The following is a 19,342-nucleotide window of genomic DNA, read 5'->3' on the forward strand; positions in this document are numbered from 1 at the left end:
ATCCTAGCCTGCTTTTGGAATTTCAAAACAGATTTTAGTGTGTGTTTGGGATTACTGTGCCCGTTGGAACACCCAAATGTGTCCAAGTTTCAGAGATCTGCACAGTCACCCACAGATTAAAGGGCACTGATTATGATCTATGGGCAGAATCTGGGAACTACTAAGGATCAAGTCTATTATAACTAGGTGGTGCAGGAACGCCAACATCAATGCCCAAAGTGAAGAAAGTTCAACATTACATTGGATTGGGAGGGTGCCCCCAAGAAAAAACACTCCTCCAAAATTCCTATATCAACTTGACTGAAATTTGCAGCTGCCCACACACAAGCCAAGTCTATTCTAATTATTTACAGTCCAACTAGACAAAGACTGAGCTACAATAATAATTTTTGCATAAGTCAAGGTGAGACTTAAATTTTAAAAACACTGTACCAACTGGCAACCATTGTGGTGGTGTAGTATTATGCTGAGAGACTGCTTTGACAGTGATACTGGCACATTACACAAAGTGAGGGAAAAAGGAAAGATGGAAGTCTACCTTCAACTCAAATCAATAATTAGATGGTTAATACTTGGACACCACTGGGTGCCAGCAGGATAGTGAAACACACATACAAACTGGCTAACCCTAAACCTTTCAAATGGGCCCGACCTCAATCCAATGGAAATTCAATGACTATACATAAATGTCAGCTCTGTAAAAGAAAACAAACAAATTTAACATAGCTCTTCCATTTCTGATTAAAGAGCTTAATAGATTTATGTCAGTACCCTGTTGATGGCAACAAAAAGTATGTGTACTCACTGAGACCTGCCAAAGGTCATTTATCCTAATAATGTGTGGTTTGTCTAAAGTTCAGACCGTAGGTAAAGTTTTGACCCACTATGGATTAGAGAAGGTTCCAAATTAATTCAAATTTGTGCACTTAATTCCACAGGACAATTTTAAAATTCACATAGCCATGTGAACAGAACTGGTCTGTCTTGACGTTTAAAATAGTTTGTCATTAGAGGTATGAGTCACACTCACATCCTGGTTTGCGCCTGAAGTCATACCCACAAATTATGCATCACCATGAGCATGTTGAAACACCCCAGATTAACAAACTGCAATGTCTAATCCAAAGAACAATGGAAAACGTTGCAGCGTGTTGTTGGTGGACATGTTTTTCCCTGCTTGGGTTATTTCCCAAACAGAAACAGAAGTATGCATTTGTTCCCTGTACATGTACTAAAAACATTTCTGATGTAGCATCAGATGTATGACAAGTATTTTGTTAAAACTCATTAAAGAGGTTAAACACTTCTACAATAATGACAAAATCATATTTTTGAAGTAAAGTAAGTTTTATGCGTTTGGAAAATTTTCAGTCTCAATGAATTTGCTGTTATCAGAGCAGTCATTTCAGTATTTGATTGGAAAAAAATCTTTGTTTGAAGTAAAAGTAGTCAGTACATTTCAGAATAATCTTTTTTACCCCTCACAGTGCCTTGTGTATTCATAACCCTTGAACATTTTGTCATATCACAACCTCAAACCTTAACATAATTAGAATTTTATCTGATAGACCAACACAAAGTCCCACATAATTGTGAAGTGGACAAAAAATATAACATTTTTCACAAACAAAAATCTGAAATGTGTGGCGTTTGTATTCAGCCATTGAGTCAATAGTTTGTAGCAGTACCACTTGCTGCAGTTTTGGGGTATGTTTCTATCTAAAATTAAAAATCTTTGCCTTTTCTTCTCTGTAAGCTATCTCTTCTAAGCTCTTACAGCTAGTCAGATTCGACTAATAGTGTTATGACCATCAACTTTCAAATCTTTTCACAGATTAAACATTTGATTTCGGTCTGAAATTTGACTAAGCCCTCCTAACAAATTGAAATGCTTTAAATTTATATCATTCCATTGTAGCTCTGGTTATGTTTATGGTTGTGATTCTGCTGGAAGGGGAGCCTGTGCCCCTGTCTAGTCTTTTGAAGCCTCTAACATGTTGTGTACTTACATCTGTCCTATACAGGCCCCTGTCCCATCTGGCTTTCCATACGTCTCCCCTCTGAACAAAAAGCAACCCCAAAGCATAATACTGCCACCACCATATATTACCTGGGGATGGTATGTTTAGGGTGATATGCAGTGTTAGTTGACCAACAAAAACATAATTTTTTATATATCCCAAAAAGTTGCATTTCAAGCACCTTTTTGCACGTTTGCAGTGTTCTATGCATTGCTTGTAGCAATCCTAAAACAGGACTTTGTATGGCTTTCTTTGAAAGGAGACTTTTTTTCTCACATCTGTTCCAAAAAGACCAGATTTGTTGAGTACCCAGCTAATAGAAATCTTGTCAACAGGGTAGCTGCTGAGTTCTACAGCTCCCACATTAGCTGTGTATTTCTGCAGCTCCTCCAGAGTTCCCATGTGCCTCTTGGCTGATTCTCTGATTAACCCTGCCCGGGTTGCCAGTTTAGGTGAACTGCCGTGCCTTGGAAGGTTTCCAGAAGTGCCATATTTTTTGCATTTTCAGATGATGGATTGAACAGAGCTCTGTGAGATGTCCAAAACTTGAGATATCGTTTTATAACCTAAACCTCCTTTAAACTTCTCTGCAACTTTATCCCTGACCCGTCTGCTGTATTCCTAGGTCTTCATGGTTCCATTTGTTCACTAATGTTCTCCTACAAATCATTCAGGCCCTCACAGAACAGCCGGGCATATGCTGAAATGAAATTAAACGCAATGGAACTAAGTTACCTAATTACATGACTTCTCAAGGACGTTGATTACATCGGATTTTGTTCATTTGTAAACAACTTAAAAACTATGGGTATCCTTCCTTTTATTTTATAATTATGCATTACTCTGCGTTGGTCTATCATATAAAAATATGATTAAAATACTGAGGTTTATGGTTGGAATGTGACACAATCTGAAAACGTTTAAAGGAGTAGGAATACTTTTGTAAGGCTCCGTATGTTTGTTCTGTTCTCATATCATAAATAAGGCAACATTTTTCAGCAAAAAAGAGAAAACTGATTAAATCTACTATTGTCAAATGTCCCACATTTTTAATTCACTCTGAGATTGTACAGCAACACTCATTCATACGCAGTTCTCTTAATATGTGTGCACATATGCACACACCACACATACACACGACAACTGCAAACATACAAGTGCATACATGAGCACAGGCAATAACATAAGTGTCAAAGGTTGCCTTCACGTTAAATGCATATAGATGTGCTTTGGAAAAAGGCGGCTTGCACTCCATTTTATGCTATAGTTCTTATGCATAGGAAATTTACAACCAAAACAATAAAGCTTTTATTAGGCATCCAAATACAACATCATATGCCAAATTAAAAATATCTTGTACACATTTTTTTGTAAAGTGATTAAAATAAATGCGTATGCTTTGAACATGACAATAACAGAAACTGCCTTAATATTTCACATCAACCTTACAATGTTACAGAGGCAAAAGTACCAGTTTAGGGTCCTGGATGCCTTTGTGATATTATACCTTAAATTATATAATTGTTAAGAAAACGTCAAACCCAGTCATTTCATTAAGGTCATGTATAGAAGTTCACCCAAATTTATACTGTGGTTTCACTTTTCCACAAACCAGTCTTCATTCCAACAGAACTCTGGGATTGATCTGTTCCGCTCATGTCCTGGTCAAGCGCGAGCACCGAGGTTTTCAGGGTGCCATTTAGGGCAGCACCCCCCGACACGGTGGTGGCAACACAGTTCAAAGGATAGGAGGAGCGTTTCGTTTCTCGTTCTGCAGAAGCTGCCACTTTCAAATTGTCTCTGCTGGAGCATCGTCTCTGAGTGCTGTGCATAGCCACTCTGCTGGCAGCAGAGGGCGGCAGAGGGAAGGGTTTGCGGCTCCCGCTGCTGCCTCCATCACTCCACTCAGAGGGGCTGGTGGCTGCCGACTCGCCCACCCGCTTTCCGTTTGTCAGCAGGCTGGCCTGGTTCTCTGAGAGACTGTGGTGGATGCTGCCATTCTCGCTTGTGGCCTGCTTGTAAACAACATGCGATGAATTAAGGTGCTCCGATCCTGTCGGCCCTAAAGCTCCAAGACTGCCACCCCCTCCAGCTGTCCTCAGAGCTTTCAGGCGGTAGTGGCTTCTGACCTCACCCCGATGATATTGCTGACTACTCCCTTGTTTAGTTCTGCTAGTGACTTTTCTTCTCTGGGGATGTACTGGGGCTGAAGAGTTTATGGAGGGAAGAATATTGTTTGTTGGCTTTGTGATGTTGTCTGTACTAGTGCTGGTGTTATTGCTGGTAGGAACACGTGAAGTGTTGCTTGGATTGTCCTGTGCCACCTGCAACAAGTTTGTGAGCTTGCACGGCCCAGGTCCTATGCTGCTGATCCCACTTGGTGTGGATGATGACCTGGCTGAGGACGAGTTGTTAGAGTCAGCGGGTTGATGGCAGTTGATGAAAAGCTGGGATCCTTGCTCGGATGTCTGCACTCCACTTCCGGTGGTGCAAGTGTTTGTGTAGGTGGACATGGGATGGGAGCGACGATAGCCTGGGCAGCAACCCAGCCACGATGCCTGCACGTCACGGCGTCGAAAGCAGTGGTGCACCACCAGAAACACCCCTAAAACTGTGGCGACTATGCCATAGAGACAGCTGAACAGCAAGCTTGTGTGTCCTGTTAGCCACACTGCCATAGCTCCACAACACCAAAGAGCCGCAAAAAGGAAGTGGGTGGCTACCAGCACATAGAACTGTGTCTTCAGTGAGTACTGATCCTCTGGAGGCACGGCTGGGGTTATAGGTCTCCCCGCTGAGTCCGTGGAGAGCAGGCTCGTGCTTCCTGCCAGTGCAGGATGGCCTTCTGTTCCAGAAGAGGACAGGGTGGTTCCTGTGCATTCTTTGGACACACGGTGCCTCAAGCGAAGCACAACGCAGAGGAAATAAATCCAGGTCACCAACACCACTAAACCAGCAGGGACAAAGAAAGATCCTAGACTTGAGCGCCAGATCAGCCAGCAGCTGCAGAAAAAAAACCCCGAAAGGATAGTCAATGCACAAGGACCTCTTTGTGTATTTAACATTGAATAATTCACTGACACACCAAGCAAAACAAAACAAAAGCCAAATTGCTAGAGGATAAAACAGCAATTCACTTACTAAGGGCTATTATCTCCATAGTTGTTGACGTTGACTGCTGCAGTGATTCCACAAATGATGAGAGGAACTCCATCAGCTATTAAATAGAACCTGGAATAACAAATAAAAATGCTTTAGCACAGTTTCTGAACTTTAATAAATCAAGATGATCTGTTCCACATGAAGCTGTTGGAGATTTGCATTATTTGTGCCATGAAAGCGCACTTTCCCTTGGATTCTTCATATAAATTACTCTACTGGTCAAACATTTTAGACACACCTTCTCACTTAATGGGTCTCTTTGTTTTCAGGACTATTTAAATTGTAGATTCTCACCAGCCATAATTCCATATGTGTTCATTCACAGTTTTGATGTCTTCAGTGAGAATCTACGTACAATGTAAATTGTCATGAAAATAAGAAAAACAGAAAATGAAAAAGTAGTTCTAAAACTTTTGACCGGTAGTGTATATCTGAAAATATATATAAAAATAATCTTATGAATTTGAAATTGTGCTTTAATAAATCTCTGTTCAGAAAAAAACAATCCACTCCAGGTTTAATCAGTGTAATTACTTTACATTTGGAACATAATCTTTCAAAGCATTGAAATAGCCCTTTTAACTTAAAGATTTTCTTCATCACCATGGTAAATAGTCTTGTTTTCTTACAGTGCTTACACTGTGGAGAAAACAGGGGGCACCCACTCCCCACTGACTGGGCATGCAAAAAAGAAGAGGAAAAGATGTTTAAGGCACAACTGCCATGTACCTTTTTGCATTGCCCACTGATAGGAGGGCACCCTGGGTGGAGAGCCATATGATTCATATCAAAAACGACCACTGCACAGGATGATGCATAATATGTGAGGACTAAGTGACCTAAAATAATGATAATGTTCATTTTTGAGTTTTTGGTTGGTAACAATCTGACCAGTGTAATCCACCCTTATGTTCCTGAACAGACTGTTAAAAGGGTCAAAGCACATGCCAGAGGTCAGTGATTTATCACCTCCTGACCATTTTGGTTCAGTGGAAAACAAAGGGACAGACTGGAGATCCAATGAGATCAGGGAGACAGTGTATAACTGCAGTTTTAAGATCACAGGCAAAGCAAAAAAAGGGTTGGGAAACAGAGAGGAAATTGTGATGAAGACAGTGCAGTCCTTGAATCACCCAGTTCAAATTTATGACACCTCCCACAGTTTCTGTACTGTTGGTGTCAAAAATCTTTCCTTTCCACATCTCTAAAGTTATCCGGTTGCATGTCTTTTTCTCGCCTCTCAGCTGTACTTGGTTTTTTTCCCCCTTCCAGGTTTTCTAAATCAGTAAGACTATGGTTATTGGGCACAATGAATGCCTTTATGGGAGCACAGTTTGGGTGGTCCAGCATGGGAACGTCTGCAACTGTCTAAAACATAAACCATATTGACAGTGCACAATACTGTCAAAGGAGGTGGGTGAAGGATCATGGTGGCTTGCTCACTGACCTGAGCATAGGTCGCTGAGTAGGTGGAGGGGAAGACTCTCCCTCCGTCTGTCGGGGTGTTCTCCACACAGCCTCTTTGTAAATGACCCTGGTGCTGACCCCGATCCACAGCAGTGTTGACAGTGAGGAGTAGTGAAGAGCAATACCCACCTGTCATGTAAAGAAGCAGTGTGATCAGATGTGAAGAATAAAATACAAGTTCAAACTTGCACCTAAAGTAAAACTTACTGCCTGACAGACCAGAGGATAGCTGGTTAGACTTATGCCTCCTGCATAGATAGCTGAGGTCATGGCGATGTGGAAGCAGGTATTCAGCAGGGTGTGCCAACGTTTTCTTGATATCTGTATTGAACTGTAGAAAATAGAAAGAAGAGAAAAGTAATAGAAAGAAGCAGCCAACAATATAAGCACCTCTGTTTGACAAACACACTACAGCACCTGTGGTGTAGTATGTGTGTAATGATGATGGTGAAGAGGCAGAGAAGCAGCACTGCAGTGCATGCGTAGACCACAGGGTGGAGCACCCTCACAGAGACAGAGCTGGAGTTGGGGAAGGTGGGTACTTCCTACAGAGAAATCAAAAGCAAGCCAGATGAAGCTTTCAGCAACATTCTCTCCCAGTGATCCTGAATTAACAACTGAATAAGCTTCTCCCACCTGCAGCACTGCATAGTTGCCGAGTACAGAGCATCGCAGCGTTGAGGTGCTGCTGTCACTGTGGACGAGCTGGCAGCCTTGTTGACTCCAGCCTCCCTCCTTTCCTGGTGCTGTGTGGCTCCACTGGGCTGCCACTGCATCGGTGCCCGGGGTCAAGTGGCGCAGGGACACGAAGATGGGATCAGAGTAGTTCCACATGGTGCAGCCGTCTATCACAGTGGGAGTGGGAGATATTCTTCAACATTAAACTGCAGAACTAGATTTCTCTCTGTTTTTAGCACAAAAATTGAAAATCAAGTAACCCCAAAGAGTTAAAACAATAGCCAGAAAAAGGCATGGATCCAGACAGTAGAACATACTGTTTTCCTATGATTTACTGGGTAATGCACAACTGATATTTGATTTTTTCTTTTTCTTTACAAAATCAATCGTTATATATTAAGCCTGTTGGATGCAACAAGAGCAACAGTTTATAACTAGTGGAATTTTGTAAGGGCAAAAAAATTGTTATAAAACACAAAATGGTCAGAAGTTTGGTATACCATATAGGTTGTTTAAAACAGTCCAAAGAAAGATCAGATTTTGGTTTTGATGTAACGACTCAAGACTATTAGCAGCTTTCATCTAGCCACCCTTTACTAAACTTTCTGGATGTAACAAAATTGCATAATCTTTATAGATTAAAAAAAACTGAATCAGTTTAAAAAATATATATCCATGAAATCGAAATAGAACTTCAGTACGCTTTACAAATGTTACCAATGTGCAGATCAAACATGGTTTTAGGATATTTTTCATATATCAACATAGAATTAAATGAGGTATTTGTTTTTTTTACCGAGGCCCACAAAGATGACAGGAGTGTTGACACTTCGTCTGCGGGATTGTTCAACAGTGTTGCTTGAGTTTGGCAGCACAGGAAAAAAGCTTCCACTTCGGAAAGCCACAAACTGCAGCTTACAGTCCGCAGCAGCATCCGGGGGAAACAAAGTGGCTGGAAGAGTCACAGAAGCCAGGGCTACTGAATTCTAAAGAAAAAAACACAAATGCATGTAGATTATACTAAATGATGTCCATAATTAAGGTTTAATGGAAAAAAGGCACATTTGGTTGCTAATGGAGCAGCAGAAGGAAAAAGCGCCGTGCAAAGAAAAACCCTCACCTTCAGGGGAAAATTGTTGAGGGAGGTGTTATGGGAGCCAGTGCTGCAGCGGAAATGAAGAAGTTGTTGAGGTACAGACTCTGGCGTCTCCACTCCTGGGCGTCCTTTTGGCACCTCGCGGTGATAATATGCAGTGCAGGTTATACCAGTGAAGTGGGCTGGTCGGATCAGGTGGGCTTCCATCACAATGTTCTTAGACACCTGCAAAAATCAAATTAAATATTATTGAGAAGAAATATTCCCATATTTTAAGTGTGTTAAAAAAAAGACCATTTACAATTATCCCATAGCTTTGTTTGTTCACAGAGGCAAAATCCATAATCCAAAATAATTTTTGATTCTCACAAGTGTCACAGAATATTGTTATAACAGGATCAGAACAAACATGACAATCAAATGCGAGTGTATATAATAAATGAAAACTCAGATTAATGGTTCTTTATACCATTGAGAAGTCTTGAGCTCGACCATGTAACTGAGGCCAGGCCAACGTTTCCAGAGAGTAGACAATGGAGCTGCATGCTCTTTTCTCTCTCTGAGCAAGAGCGAGGATCTGGTCATCCACCTGCATCAGGTTGCTGCCCATATCAACGATCACTTCTGACAACTGCAACAAACACAGCTTGTTTGTCATAATCTATAAAGTTGATATTGTCAGCCTTAAACAAATGTTTTATACATGAAAAATCACACTTCATGGCAAAGCACTTTTAAACATGTGGGATGTCTCCTCAAGTTAGCTATTTGTAATCTAAGGAGATTAAAAATCAAGTCAATGGAAATCACAAAAACTTTGAGAAGAAAGCAAACATTTTTTACAGAGGCATGTCTGCTTAAAAACTTTAACTTTGAAATCTTTCTCACCTCTCGCAGCTGTCTGATATATTCCATAAACTTCTCCATAATCTGGGCAATATACAGCACATCTACAGAGTCAGTGAAACCAGCTACCTCTAGCGTGTATGTCCGCACTTGATGGGCCACAGTGACGGCATTGGATGCATTGATGGGTGTCTAAAATGCAGAAGTACAACAGGGTTAGTTTTGCAGTCAGGCCATCAATCTGTATACAGTGGCCTCCAAAGCATTACTAACCAAGATAAAGGTATGCAGGACACGTGTGATGCCATTGGTGTACTGACAGTTAGAGTAGTCACCCTCGTGCCACTTTCCTGATCGGTCACAGTATCGAGAGGCTTTTTTCTGCTCCAGTACACCCTCCACAGACAAGGAGGGGTAACGAAGCTGCAGACAGTATTGATGGGAGGTAATGCCTGCCAGAGTTCTTGGCCACCTTTAGAAAAAACAAACCAAACATTTAGTGAAAATCTGAAACCTAAATTTACATGATTAATCACTGTAACTATAACTTACCGGAACTCCCCACGGTTGTTAACAATTTTATCTTCTGGGCAGAAGGAGGCACTGTTCTCCAGCACTACGATTTCAACAGTGCGAGAGGCATTGCCCCGCCCAGTAGTAACCACACACTCCCAATCTCCACTTGCCTCCACGTGAACGTTGAATAGTATAAGCTCACTGAATGCAAACAGATAGTTATAAAATGCTGTTTTTTATTTATTTGAACAATTAGATACCTTAGAGGTATTAGATACTTTTTCATTAAGAGGAGCAGTTACTGTACCTGGTGATGAAGGTGCAATCATGCATCACACTATCCTCCAGCTGGACACCTCTTTTGGGGTCAGATGTCACTACTTGACCATTGTGACGCCAGTGTAAGTTGGTGATATTGTCCACCAAGGCAGCAGTGCAGTGGAAGGGCAGCCGGTCGCCTCTAAAGACCACCTGACGCTGGGATGGCAGCAGTGACAGGGTGTGCAGTTCCAGTGGACCATCTGAGCAACATGGACACATATTTGGCCGTTATAGTTTACAGAGTAAAGGGGGCTGATGTTTCAAAAGCTAACTTCAGTTAAATGTTTCAAAGCAAAGTAGCTACACTACATTAGAAAAAAGTATTTAGAGTCCTTGAACCTTTCCACCTTTTGTGACTAAACAAGCAAAAACGTTATTGTATCTTCTTGAGATTTTCTTTGCTAGAACAGTACAAAGCTGTGCATAGTTGTGAGGTGGAAGTGAGGTATGAGTAAAGGGATACATAATCTATTTTTCAAAACATAGAATAAAAAAAACCTTGGCCTGCATGTCTAAGGTCCCTTTGAGTCAAATCAAAAACTTTGAGTCTTTACTGAAATAAATAACCATTCTACTTTGCAAAATAGCTCAAGCTCAGTCATACTGGTTGGAGAGCATCTCTGAAAAGCAATATAATTTTCAGGTTTGGACTTTGACTTTGAATTTGCTTTTCAGCAGCTAATTGGATGCAGACAGCAGACACGGGATGCACAGGGATGGCTGTCAACATACATACATCTCTGATATTTTAAGACTATGTACTGCTCAGGTGAAACTCCTAGATAGCTTAGTCTTGAACTTTACTATCCAGTGACTGTCATTCTCAGAACTAAAGCAGTAATCTGCCTCATTCCTGCACCTCACTGCAGCCAGGCCCTCACCACAGCTTAGCTGGCTTTCTCTCAGTCCTTGCAGGGGCTTTCCCCTCAAGGTCCTGGGGAAGGCACACAGCGTTTCGTCTCCCACACGCACGGAGCTGCTCCGAAAGAAACTCGGCATCCAACGCAGCCCACAGTCACAGGACAGGTAGTCTGAGTCGAAGTTTCTGCAGAAGGAATTAAAAAAAAAGGTCATGTTCAGTCTACCTCTGGTTAAACTCATGAAAATCAAATGAAACAAATGCATGACTATGTTTGTTTCAACTGATAAAATAAAAAACTGAATTTTTCTTTTAGTTTTACACTACCATGCAACAATATTCATTTCCCCAAACATTTTCAACTTTTGTAACATTGGATATTTTGTTCAGATTTTATCTGCTAGTCCAAAACAAATTAGTGCAGAACAGGAAAGTGGAGGGGAAATTATACATCTTTATTGTTTTTCAAAAACTCAACCCCTTTTAATCCAATACCTGAAAATAAAAATTCTGTCCAACTAAGTACCGTAAGAAGCTACCTAATTAGTAAATAGAGTCCATATGTGGCACCTGTTCTGTAAAGGCCTCAGAGACTTGTTAAAGGCACAGCAGAAATGTCAAGGATAAAGCTGTGGGGAAGGTCAGATTATGTTATAAAACAACCCAAGCATTGAACCCTAAACATAGAGCCAGAGCAATTGAACTGCTTAGATCAATGTACATTCATGTCTTAGAATGGCCCTGTCAAAGTCCAGATTGAAATCCAACTAGAAATCTGACTTGACACTTGCTATTTACAGATGCTTTCCATTCAATCAGACTAAGCTTAAGCTATTTTGCAAAGAACAATAGACAAAAAATATACATCTCTGATGTCAGTGAATGGTATGGAGTGTGTAAGGTGTGCAGCATGCATATGCATTTACACATTTTAACCTGTAAAACATTAAAAGAAACACTACTTTTTGTGGTCTTTTACATGAAATCCTAACAAACAATATTGAAATTTGTGATTTCAACATGACAAAATGTACAAAAATCCAAGAGGCTTTATTTAGCCATAGGTTTGAGTCAGTATGCCCAGATTTTATTGCTCACACTAGTTTGAGGGAAGGCAGCTCCTTAAACACCCCTGGATCCAGGGTTGAGATGATGTTGCCAGAGAGGTTCCTATAAGGACACAAATTAGACATGAACAGCTTCTCGCAATACCTCAGGAACAAGCCAGAGTTTAATATATTTATATTAACTGGTGGGTCTGTGCCTTACAGTTTAGTGAGGTTGGTCAGTCCCAGGAACATGTCTGCAATCAGGCAGCCAATGCGGTTGTTGGACAGGTCGCTAAATGTGCGAAAGAACAAAGGAATGTGGTAGCTGTTATCAAATTAATGTCTCGCTAGTAACAAATTGTTTAGTCTTGACTCATTCATTACCCACACATGCAATATTACATTTGAAATACAGTTCAACTTTGCAGGACCTCCTTTGTGTCTGCTGAGACCACTGCAGAATGCCAACTTAATTTCAGAATCATAGACAGTTCAAATCTAAACAGTCCCAGGCAACCTCTCTTATCAGGACCCCATAGGACCCAAGGAAAACTTTATCAGAGTAAAGCATGGCCCCTGTTCTACAGTTCACCCCTGAGTGTGATGTATAGCTGAAGTCAGAGAGGGCTCTGCTCTACTGCACCTCTGACACTACCCAGCATAGAGCTGTCCAGAGCATGCGTTTATCTCCCCCTGTTTGTTTTGAGAAGCCCCAGACCTTGCAGGGAAAATACAAGAAGAAGGAGGAGGGATGAGGACTCACGCGGTGTAGCACAGACAAACACTTTCGACCCATGCTACAACCAAGCATCAGGGTACAGAAATACAAGACATGAGCAGCAAGCCGACTGGCTTGTCAAATTCAGTGCTTTATGAGGAGCCTCAGACTAGCCCTGATGTTTCTACAGAGGTCATCGAGATGACATGTATAGTTTTTACTGATGTCAAATGAAAAATTGAAGAACCTTACTTTCAAAATAATTTTAATAGCTGGCAACTGTCATGAGCTGCCATGAGCTACCAAAACAGTAAATATGTCTTTTTAACTCAGTTACTGACCTCAGTCAGGATATAGTTTTGTTAATAATTTACATATGCATATTTGTTGCTGTGTATGTAATTGGACTTAGAGGCAATTTATGTCATCTACTTACAGCTTCCTCAGCTCAGATAGGCCTTGGAAAGCTCCAGGCATGATGGTGCTGATTAGGTTGTGCTTCAGATCCCTGTAAACAGAAAAAGAGATAAGTTTAGTGTATGCAGAGTTAATAACTGCAAAGATAAATGTGTCATTTTGGGATTTGCTGTTTTGCATTTTATCTGAAAGGACACAACATTTGCATGACTGTTGAGACCCATCACTTCACACATCTTAGTTCCAACTGCAGGGAAATGTTTGTCACAAAAGGATTATATAAAGTCCACTTGAGCTGCGAGGGTTCCTAACTGACAAGTTTTATCTTGTTTAACTAATAGGAGTGTAGAAAATATATATTTATTTTTTAAAGAACATTATGAATAAAAGAGAAAAAGGTGAGTACCAACATATTAGTGAAACCTTTGTTTTCTGCACACATTGCTGGTGTGTTTTCCCCTTAACTACATTGATTAAACACCAAGGAATTACTGAATCTTAAAAGACAAATGTCATTAAGACTTATAGTCAGAAAGCCAAAGAAAACTTGAAAGCACAAAAGATTAATAACTCACAATAGAGCTATTGTTTTTTGAAGCAGAAGAGTAATTTTAGTATGTATGAGTATATAATGTACCTAAAAGCACATGGCAAATGTCAGGTTTAAACATATTTCTTTAATTAATGCAAATTATTTTTAAAAAGTACTGTATAGATTTAATGGAAGTTTGACAGTTTAATGGCAACACAAAAACGTAGAGAGTGACCACTCTCATTAAATTCTTTATGCAGGAACATTTTTAAGGATTTTTGAAAGTAAATATTTGAAAATGGATTTCCTCTGTCCAACCAAAAACAGTGTCTTTGCTCACTAAGCCTTTTGCCCCAGGGTTACCAAACAATTGGAATATTGGTTTCAAGGGGATAAACTACTCAAAAGTTAAGATACAAGGACACAGCACAGTTTATACCACTTTGACAACAGATAGCTTGAGTCAGCAGTCAGTCCATCAAGGGCACCACAGGTGTTGTTTGTGAGCATAAAGTGTCTCAGAAGAAAGAGTGTCTGTATAATGTGATTTATTTTTGGTGTCTTCTGATAGTACAGAATGTCTGCGGGCATCCATGGATTGCCAAGGATTGCCTGGTCTAATACATTAAATCAAAAGTCACTCTCTCCAAATGTTCGTTCTGCATGTTTACCCACATAATTAGTTGCAGCAGTTACTTTTTTCCTGTGCCTGAGCCAAATGACAGAGAGGTTGTTAATCTGTATTTTGACCAGATGTGTAGCATAAGCTTGAAGTGGCTTAGGTTCAAACGACATGTTGAGAAAAAAATTGCTGTAGAGTTAAAGAAATTTAGAGGCATGAAAGACAGTGTCTCCATTATAATGTTTTGACAGTTGCATTACATCATTGCCATTAAACCATCAAGAGCCAAACACTGAATAATAAAGTGTAGAAAAGTGATATTTTAAGCTACTTCTATTCACTGCTGCTATGATTTACACGACCACTGTTCAGCTCACTTATATGAAGTGTCCCGATGACACAGTTGTTCAGAGAAATACAGTATGAGAACCATAGAAAGCTTTTAAATCCCTTGATAGGGTGCTGGTCTGCTTGTCATCAAGCTGCTTCTCTCAGACTATATTTCTCCTTATGGTCTTTATACAACTGTGTTCAAAGTAATAGCAGTCCGACACCACTAACCAGACTAATCACTGTTGTTGATAGGAATTACAGAAATTATACAGTAATACAAACCCAAGAGACACAACAGTCATTATCTGTAGGCTGCTGATTATGTGTAACTTGAATTATAAATTCAAAGAGTGCACAGTTTAATCAGTGACATTATTCATTCTGTGAAACAGCAGGTGTGAAATAGGTGTAGGCAGCAAATGTTCTACATCCTGGTTATAGTGGAATCCTCAATGAAACTCTATGTAAAATGGATTGCTCCACAAGAGCAGTGTGTGTTCATTAAAAAGTTAACTGGAGAAGAGAAAACATGTCAAGAAGAGTAGAAAATGAACAATTGCTCAGCTACATTTATCTCAATGCTTGGAAACCAAAATGACAAATATGTAAAAGAAAACAAAAAACTACCATTCAAATGGATTAAAGAATAGCCAAAATGGCCAAGAGTTACTGAATGATCAACTCCAGAGTGATCAGGTCACGATGGATGTAAGTTATCTGTGAGCACTTAAATATTTAAAGGATGCCATTAAGCCAAGCTCTCAGGAAGAGGGCTCTGCAAAGTCCCAGTGTTGGAAAAAAAACACCTTATGCAAAAGAGGTTACAAATGACTGGTTTAAAGAGAATTTTATCAGTTTTACAAACCATTCAAAGAAGGATTGCTTTTGTGGACAGTTTGTCAGTCTACCCCCAAATACAGAATTCAATCCACAGTACACAGTGAAACACGGTGTCTCAGGCATCATGGTACGCGGATGATTCTCATACTAGGATGTCGGGCCTGTTAATCACATACTAGGGATCAGGGATCAGTTTTAATACATCATATTACTTCCAAAGGTCATGTTGCCTTTTACTAAATAGAAAATGCCCTTGAAATGTGTGACTTAACAGGACAACAACCCCAAATACAGTGGCAAACACGTAAATCTGGGTTTCAGACCAGACCATCAAGACTTTTATCCAAAAAGATAAAAGGTGACATTTCCAAGGAATTTCAAAGGCATTTCCAAGGCAGAACCAAGAAATGCATAGGAATTGTGAAATGTCATGTAATGGTCCTGAGCTGGAATACCTGATCACAGGTGCCAGCCGTTGGTTGAGTATATCCAACCCAGATGTGAAACACTTTTCAGAAACAGTGGCTATACAACAAAATTTTAGTCCAGTGCTTTACAGGAAAGTTACATCTTCAAGCATTTGTCATTTTATACAGTAAATGTCTGTTAAGAAAATTGCAGACGCTGTCATATTTTTAAACAACCTAATATTCCTTTTTTCTCACTTATTGTAAATTGAGTGAACAAATTAAAATTTTTTCCTTCATGTTGATGATTTGGAATAGACTGTTCAGTGTTCTCAAATCATTTACGTGTTTGGAAATAAAAGCTTTTAGAGGCTTACTCCATATTTTAAACACACTACTGTAATTTTGCACACAACTTTAAATACATATAAATGTTTGCCGTATGAACTGACATTCGAGCTCTGCAAACTTTGCAATCAATAATTTAATTTCTGGTTGTCACTGTACTTTGCATTGATGCCTACGGTCAACGCTCCGTACGTAACATCCTCAATCTTCAGTAACTTTTGCTTGCATGCTTAGCTGCATTGCTCTTGGTTACTTTCTTTTACACATTTGTTTTAAACATTTGATGTCTTCAAACATGGAAAACCGAAAGATACAGTAGCTATCATGAGCTACAAGCCCAAACATAACATATAAAGAATCATTGTAAAAAATGTGTGTCCTTTAAGGAAATAGAAATATTACTTGGATATAAAAAACCCAGCAACATTTTTATTTTAATTTCCCCTTTTAAAAAGGTTCTTATAACAGCAGCCTCGATGACTGCAAACCACAAATATGGATATCTGTATCCCCTTCTAGATGTGTGATCTCATAGTATTTGCTGCTATTATCTCCAACCTTCTCTCATTTCAGTTTTCTAACTGTCAAGCTACTCACCTTGACTGCACTATATTTAGAATCAAATACTCTTTTTAATAGCTGAGTGAACATAACAGAGTTAAATTATGGGGATGGATGTGTATCCACAGGACAAGTGCATTTCCATTGGAGCTCTTATAGAGGATATTTTTATACAGAAGTAAAACAAAATTATACTCTTGGTTTCTTTTTGTCTTTTTCTTCTTAACCACAGTGGTTCTATATTATAAAAAGTCCTCATGGGACCTTCAGGTCACTTTTTCCACAACAGTTGTCTATGATTGCTGTTCTTGACCATGCAACCTCATGCAGTTTAAACCCTAAGGCATCTCCTAACCACTGCTCAGTCCACTTTCCAAGAGATTAGATTTTTAGGGCAAACTAAGTTAGGGAAAATTGTTTTAGAAATTGGCTTCCAGCAAAAAACTACAATATGTGGTATGGTCAGGCGACGCTCAAAAGATTATTGGGTTTTTTCTGGTCCAAGATCTTTCCAAGCCTTTGCTTATATGCAGACTACAGACAGGACAGAGTTTATAATGATGAGGCAGAAGCTTTCTGCACTCAAAACACAGTATTGTGTTGGAAAGCACAGCCAAGCTATGTAAGCCTAAGGCAGGATATGTGGAAATATGTTTAGTCATTTTAAACACATATGACACATATTCACTTTTTACCCTCAAGCTGAAACATATGTATACAATAATTTATATGAATAAATAAATACATTTAAGTGTCCCTGGCATTGTGGAGCTGTTACAGTCTATGTGCTAATTGTCTTACTCTGAAAATGTGTTTCTGTGTGTCAGTAAGATTTGTTGACCTGGACAGCGGGAGAACAATGCTCCTGTTTCCGGTTTGTGTGTCGCTGGGCTCATTAGCGCAGCACTGAAAGATGAGGCACTGCTCGCCATTTCCTCTCCCGGAGCTCTGTCTCTCCCTCCCTGTCTGTCCTTTTTACAGACAACCAAAAGTGAGACTTTGCTGTGTTAAAGCTGACCTCCATGGATTTTAATTAATTTCATTTTCCATTTGGTGAAAATGATGCTACAGTTGTGACTATATATGTTGCAAATTGGCTCAGACTTGATCAAAATTTAGTTTTTAATCTTTGTGCATTTATTTTTCTAATCTAAAGGTAAACAGAATGCTACTAGTATTATATTACTTAATATTATTATATTATTTAATAATCTCTGTCTTTGCACTAGTGCTTTTCATCCTAAAGATAATTCTTTTATCAGTTTATTTTTTATTAATGTAATGAGACTTGCCTATTTATTATTTACATATATTTGTCCAATGTTCTAACTTATGAGAAAACGTAGGATTCTGTGCAGAGTGAAAAAGAAAAGGTAACATATTTATTTTCAAAATTGGTAAAGCTTTAAAACAAGTGGATGAGAATATGAAAATTTCATCAATCAACTTTCTTTACCTTCTTAATCCTGGCAGGGTCCTTTGTTGGACAATTGCACAGCGGCTAATTAATCTAAGATGCATGTCTTTGGACAGTGTTAGAAAGCCAGAGTACCCAGAAAAAAACCAATGCCAACACGGAGAGAGCATGCAAACTCCACCGAAGATTGCTGTGAGCCATTTGTAAGATCTTCTAAGGCTTACAAGAGCATGCACAAAACTGAGAAATGTTTTGCAATAAATTGATGGTTCACAGATTCAGACATATGTACCCCTGTAGTATCGGAGATGCTAGTTTTATAAATGCACATTATTCATAGGCTTGGAGGTCTCTATCTTCAAATGTAAAAGCTCAAAATATTTCTGTTTCGCAAAGAGAATTCAAATCTTTGGTTTACAAGATCACAACACAGGTTTTCTTTTTACCGTTGTTCATCTAAAGAAGTTTGGACAACTTATAAAGCATGGACTGAGGGTGGCACTAGATCAGGGGTGTCCGTTTTCGGATTTCTGACTGATTTTGTGTGGCCTCCGACCACAATTCTAGACAGTTGATGCTGATAGACACACTTTTTTTAATCATCTAGGCTGACATATTCACAAACAAATAAAATCTTCTTAAAACAAAGAAAATATCTAGTACATATCTAGTATTTTTTGTCATTTATTACCCAAATTTCTGCATACATCTGAATTTTGTTGTAGGGAGAACCACCAACATCCAGGAACTTTTACCCAAAAGCAGACTTGGGTGCACCCTCCGTCCCCCAATGATTAATACAGAAAGCACTTCAGAAAACAGTGACACATGTACCATTAATGTTGCTGAGCTTAGACTAAAAATGTTATTATAGCCCAAAAAAGAAAGCAATTAACCCAGAAAATTAAGAAACTGTAATTCTGTCGTACATGCATAATAACACAATTGGGCAAGAATATTTTTTAGTTTTGGATTTACAATGATTTACATTCTCTTTTCTGAAAAATGACTTTTTGGTTAATTTCAATCAAATCTTGCATGTTTAGTTTATTATTGAGCAGATGAAAATAAAAAAGCACATGAAATATATTTTTTAGTTTTATAAAAACAAATCAATCCCCCAATTGCTTTC

At 39.3% G+C, this 19,342-nt stretch overlaps 1 protein-coding gene across 1 annotated transcript in view; it reads right to left on the minus strand.

Moving 5' to 3' along the window:
- Window positions 1–1,328: 1,328 nt before the first annotated feature.
- Window positions 1,329–19,342, minus strand: part of adgra2 (adhesion G protein-coupled receptor A2) — a 64,917-nt gene continuing 46,903 nt past the window's right edge. Inside the window, exons 3-19 of the mRNA XM_047381817.1 lie at window positions 13,170–13,241; window positions 12,236–12,307; window positions 12,065–12,136; window positions 10,989–11,152; window positions 10,094–10,307; window positions 9,823–9,987; window positions 9,544–9,742; window positions 9,313–9,462; window positions 8,894–9,055; window positions 8,449–8,649; window positions 8,125–8,314; window positions 7,287–7,495; window positions 7,068–7,195; window positions 6,858–6,981; window positions 6,631–6,779; window positions 5,163–5,252; window positions 1,329–5,024 (exon numbers count right to left, since the gene is read on the minus strand). Coding sequence (XP_047237773.1) covers window positions 3,605–5,024; window positions 5,163–5,252; window positions 6,631–6,779; window positions 6,858–6,981; window positions 7,068–7,195; window positions 7,287–7,495; window positions 8,125–8,314; window positions 8,449–8,649; window positions 8,894–9,055; window positions 9,313–9,462; window positions 9,544–9,742; window positions 9,823–9,987; window positions 10,094–10,307; window positions 10,989–11,152; window positions 12,065–12,136; window positions 12,236–12,307; window positions 13,170–13,241 — 3,781 coding nt within the window. The 3' untranslated portion in view covers window positions 1,329–3,604. The remainder of the gene's footprint in view (window positions 5,025–5,162; window positions 5,253–6,630; window positions 6,780–6,857; window positions 6,982–7,067; window positions 7,196–7,286; window positions 7,496–8,124; window positions 8,315–8,448; window positions 8,650–8,893; window positions 9,056–9,312; window positions 9,463–9,543; window positions 9,743–9,822; window positions 9,988–10,093; window positions 10,308–10,988; window positions 11,153–12,064; window positions 12,137–12,235; window positions 12,308–13,169; window positions 13,242–19,342) is intronic.

This window comes from Girardinichthys multiradiatus, chromosome 12, assembly GCF_021462225.1.
Source record: "Girardinichthys multiradiatus isolate DD_20200921_A chromosome 12, DD_fGirMul_XY1, whole genome shotgun sequence".
NCBI lineage: Eukaryota > Metazoa > Chordata > Actinopteri > Cyprinodontiformes > Goodeidae > Girardinichthys > Girardinichthys multiradiatus.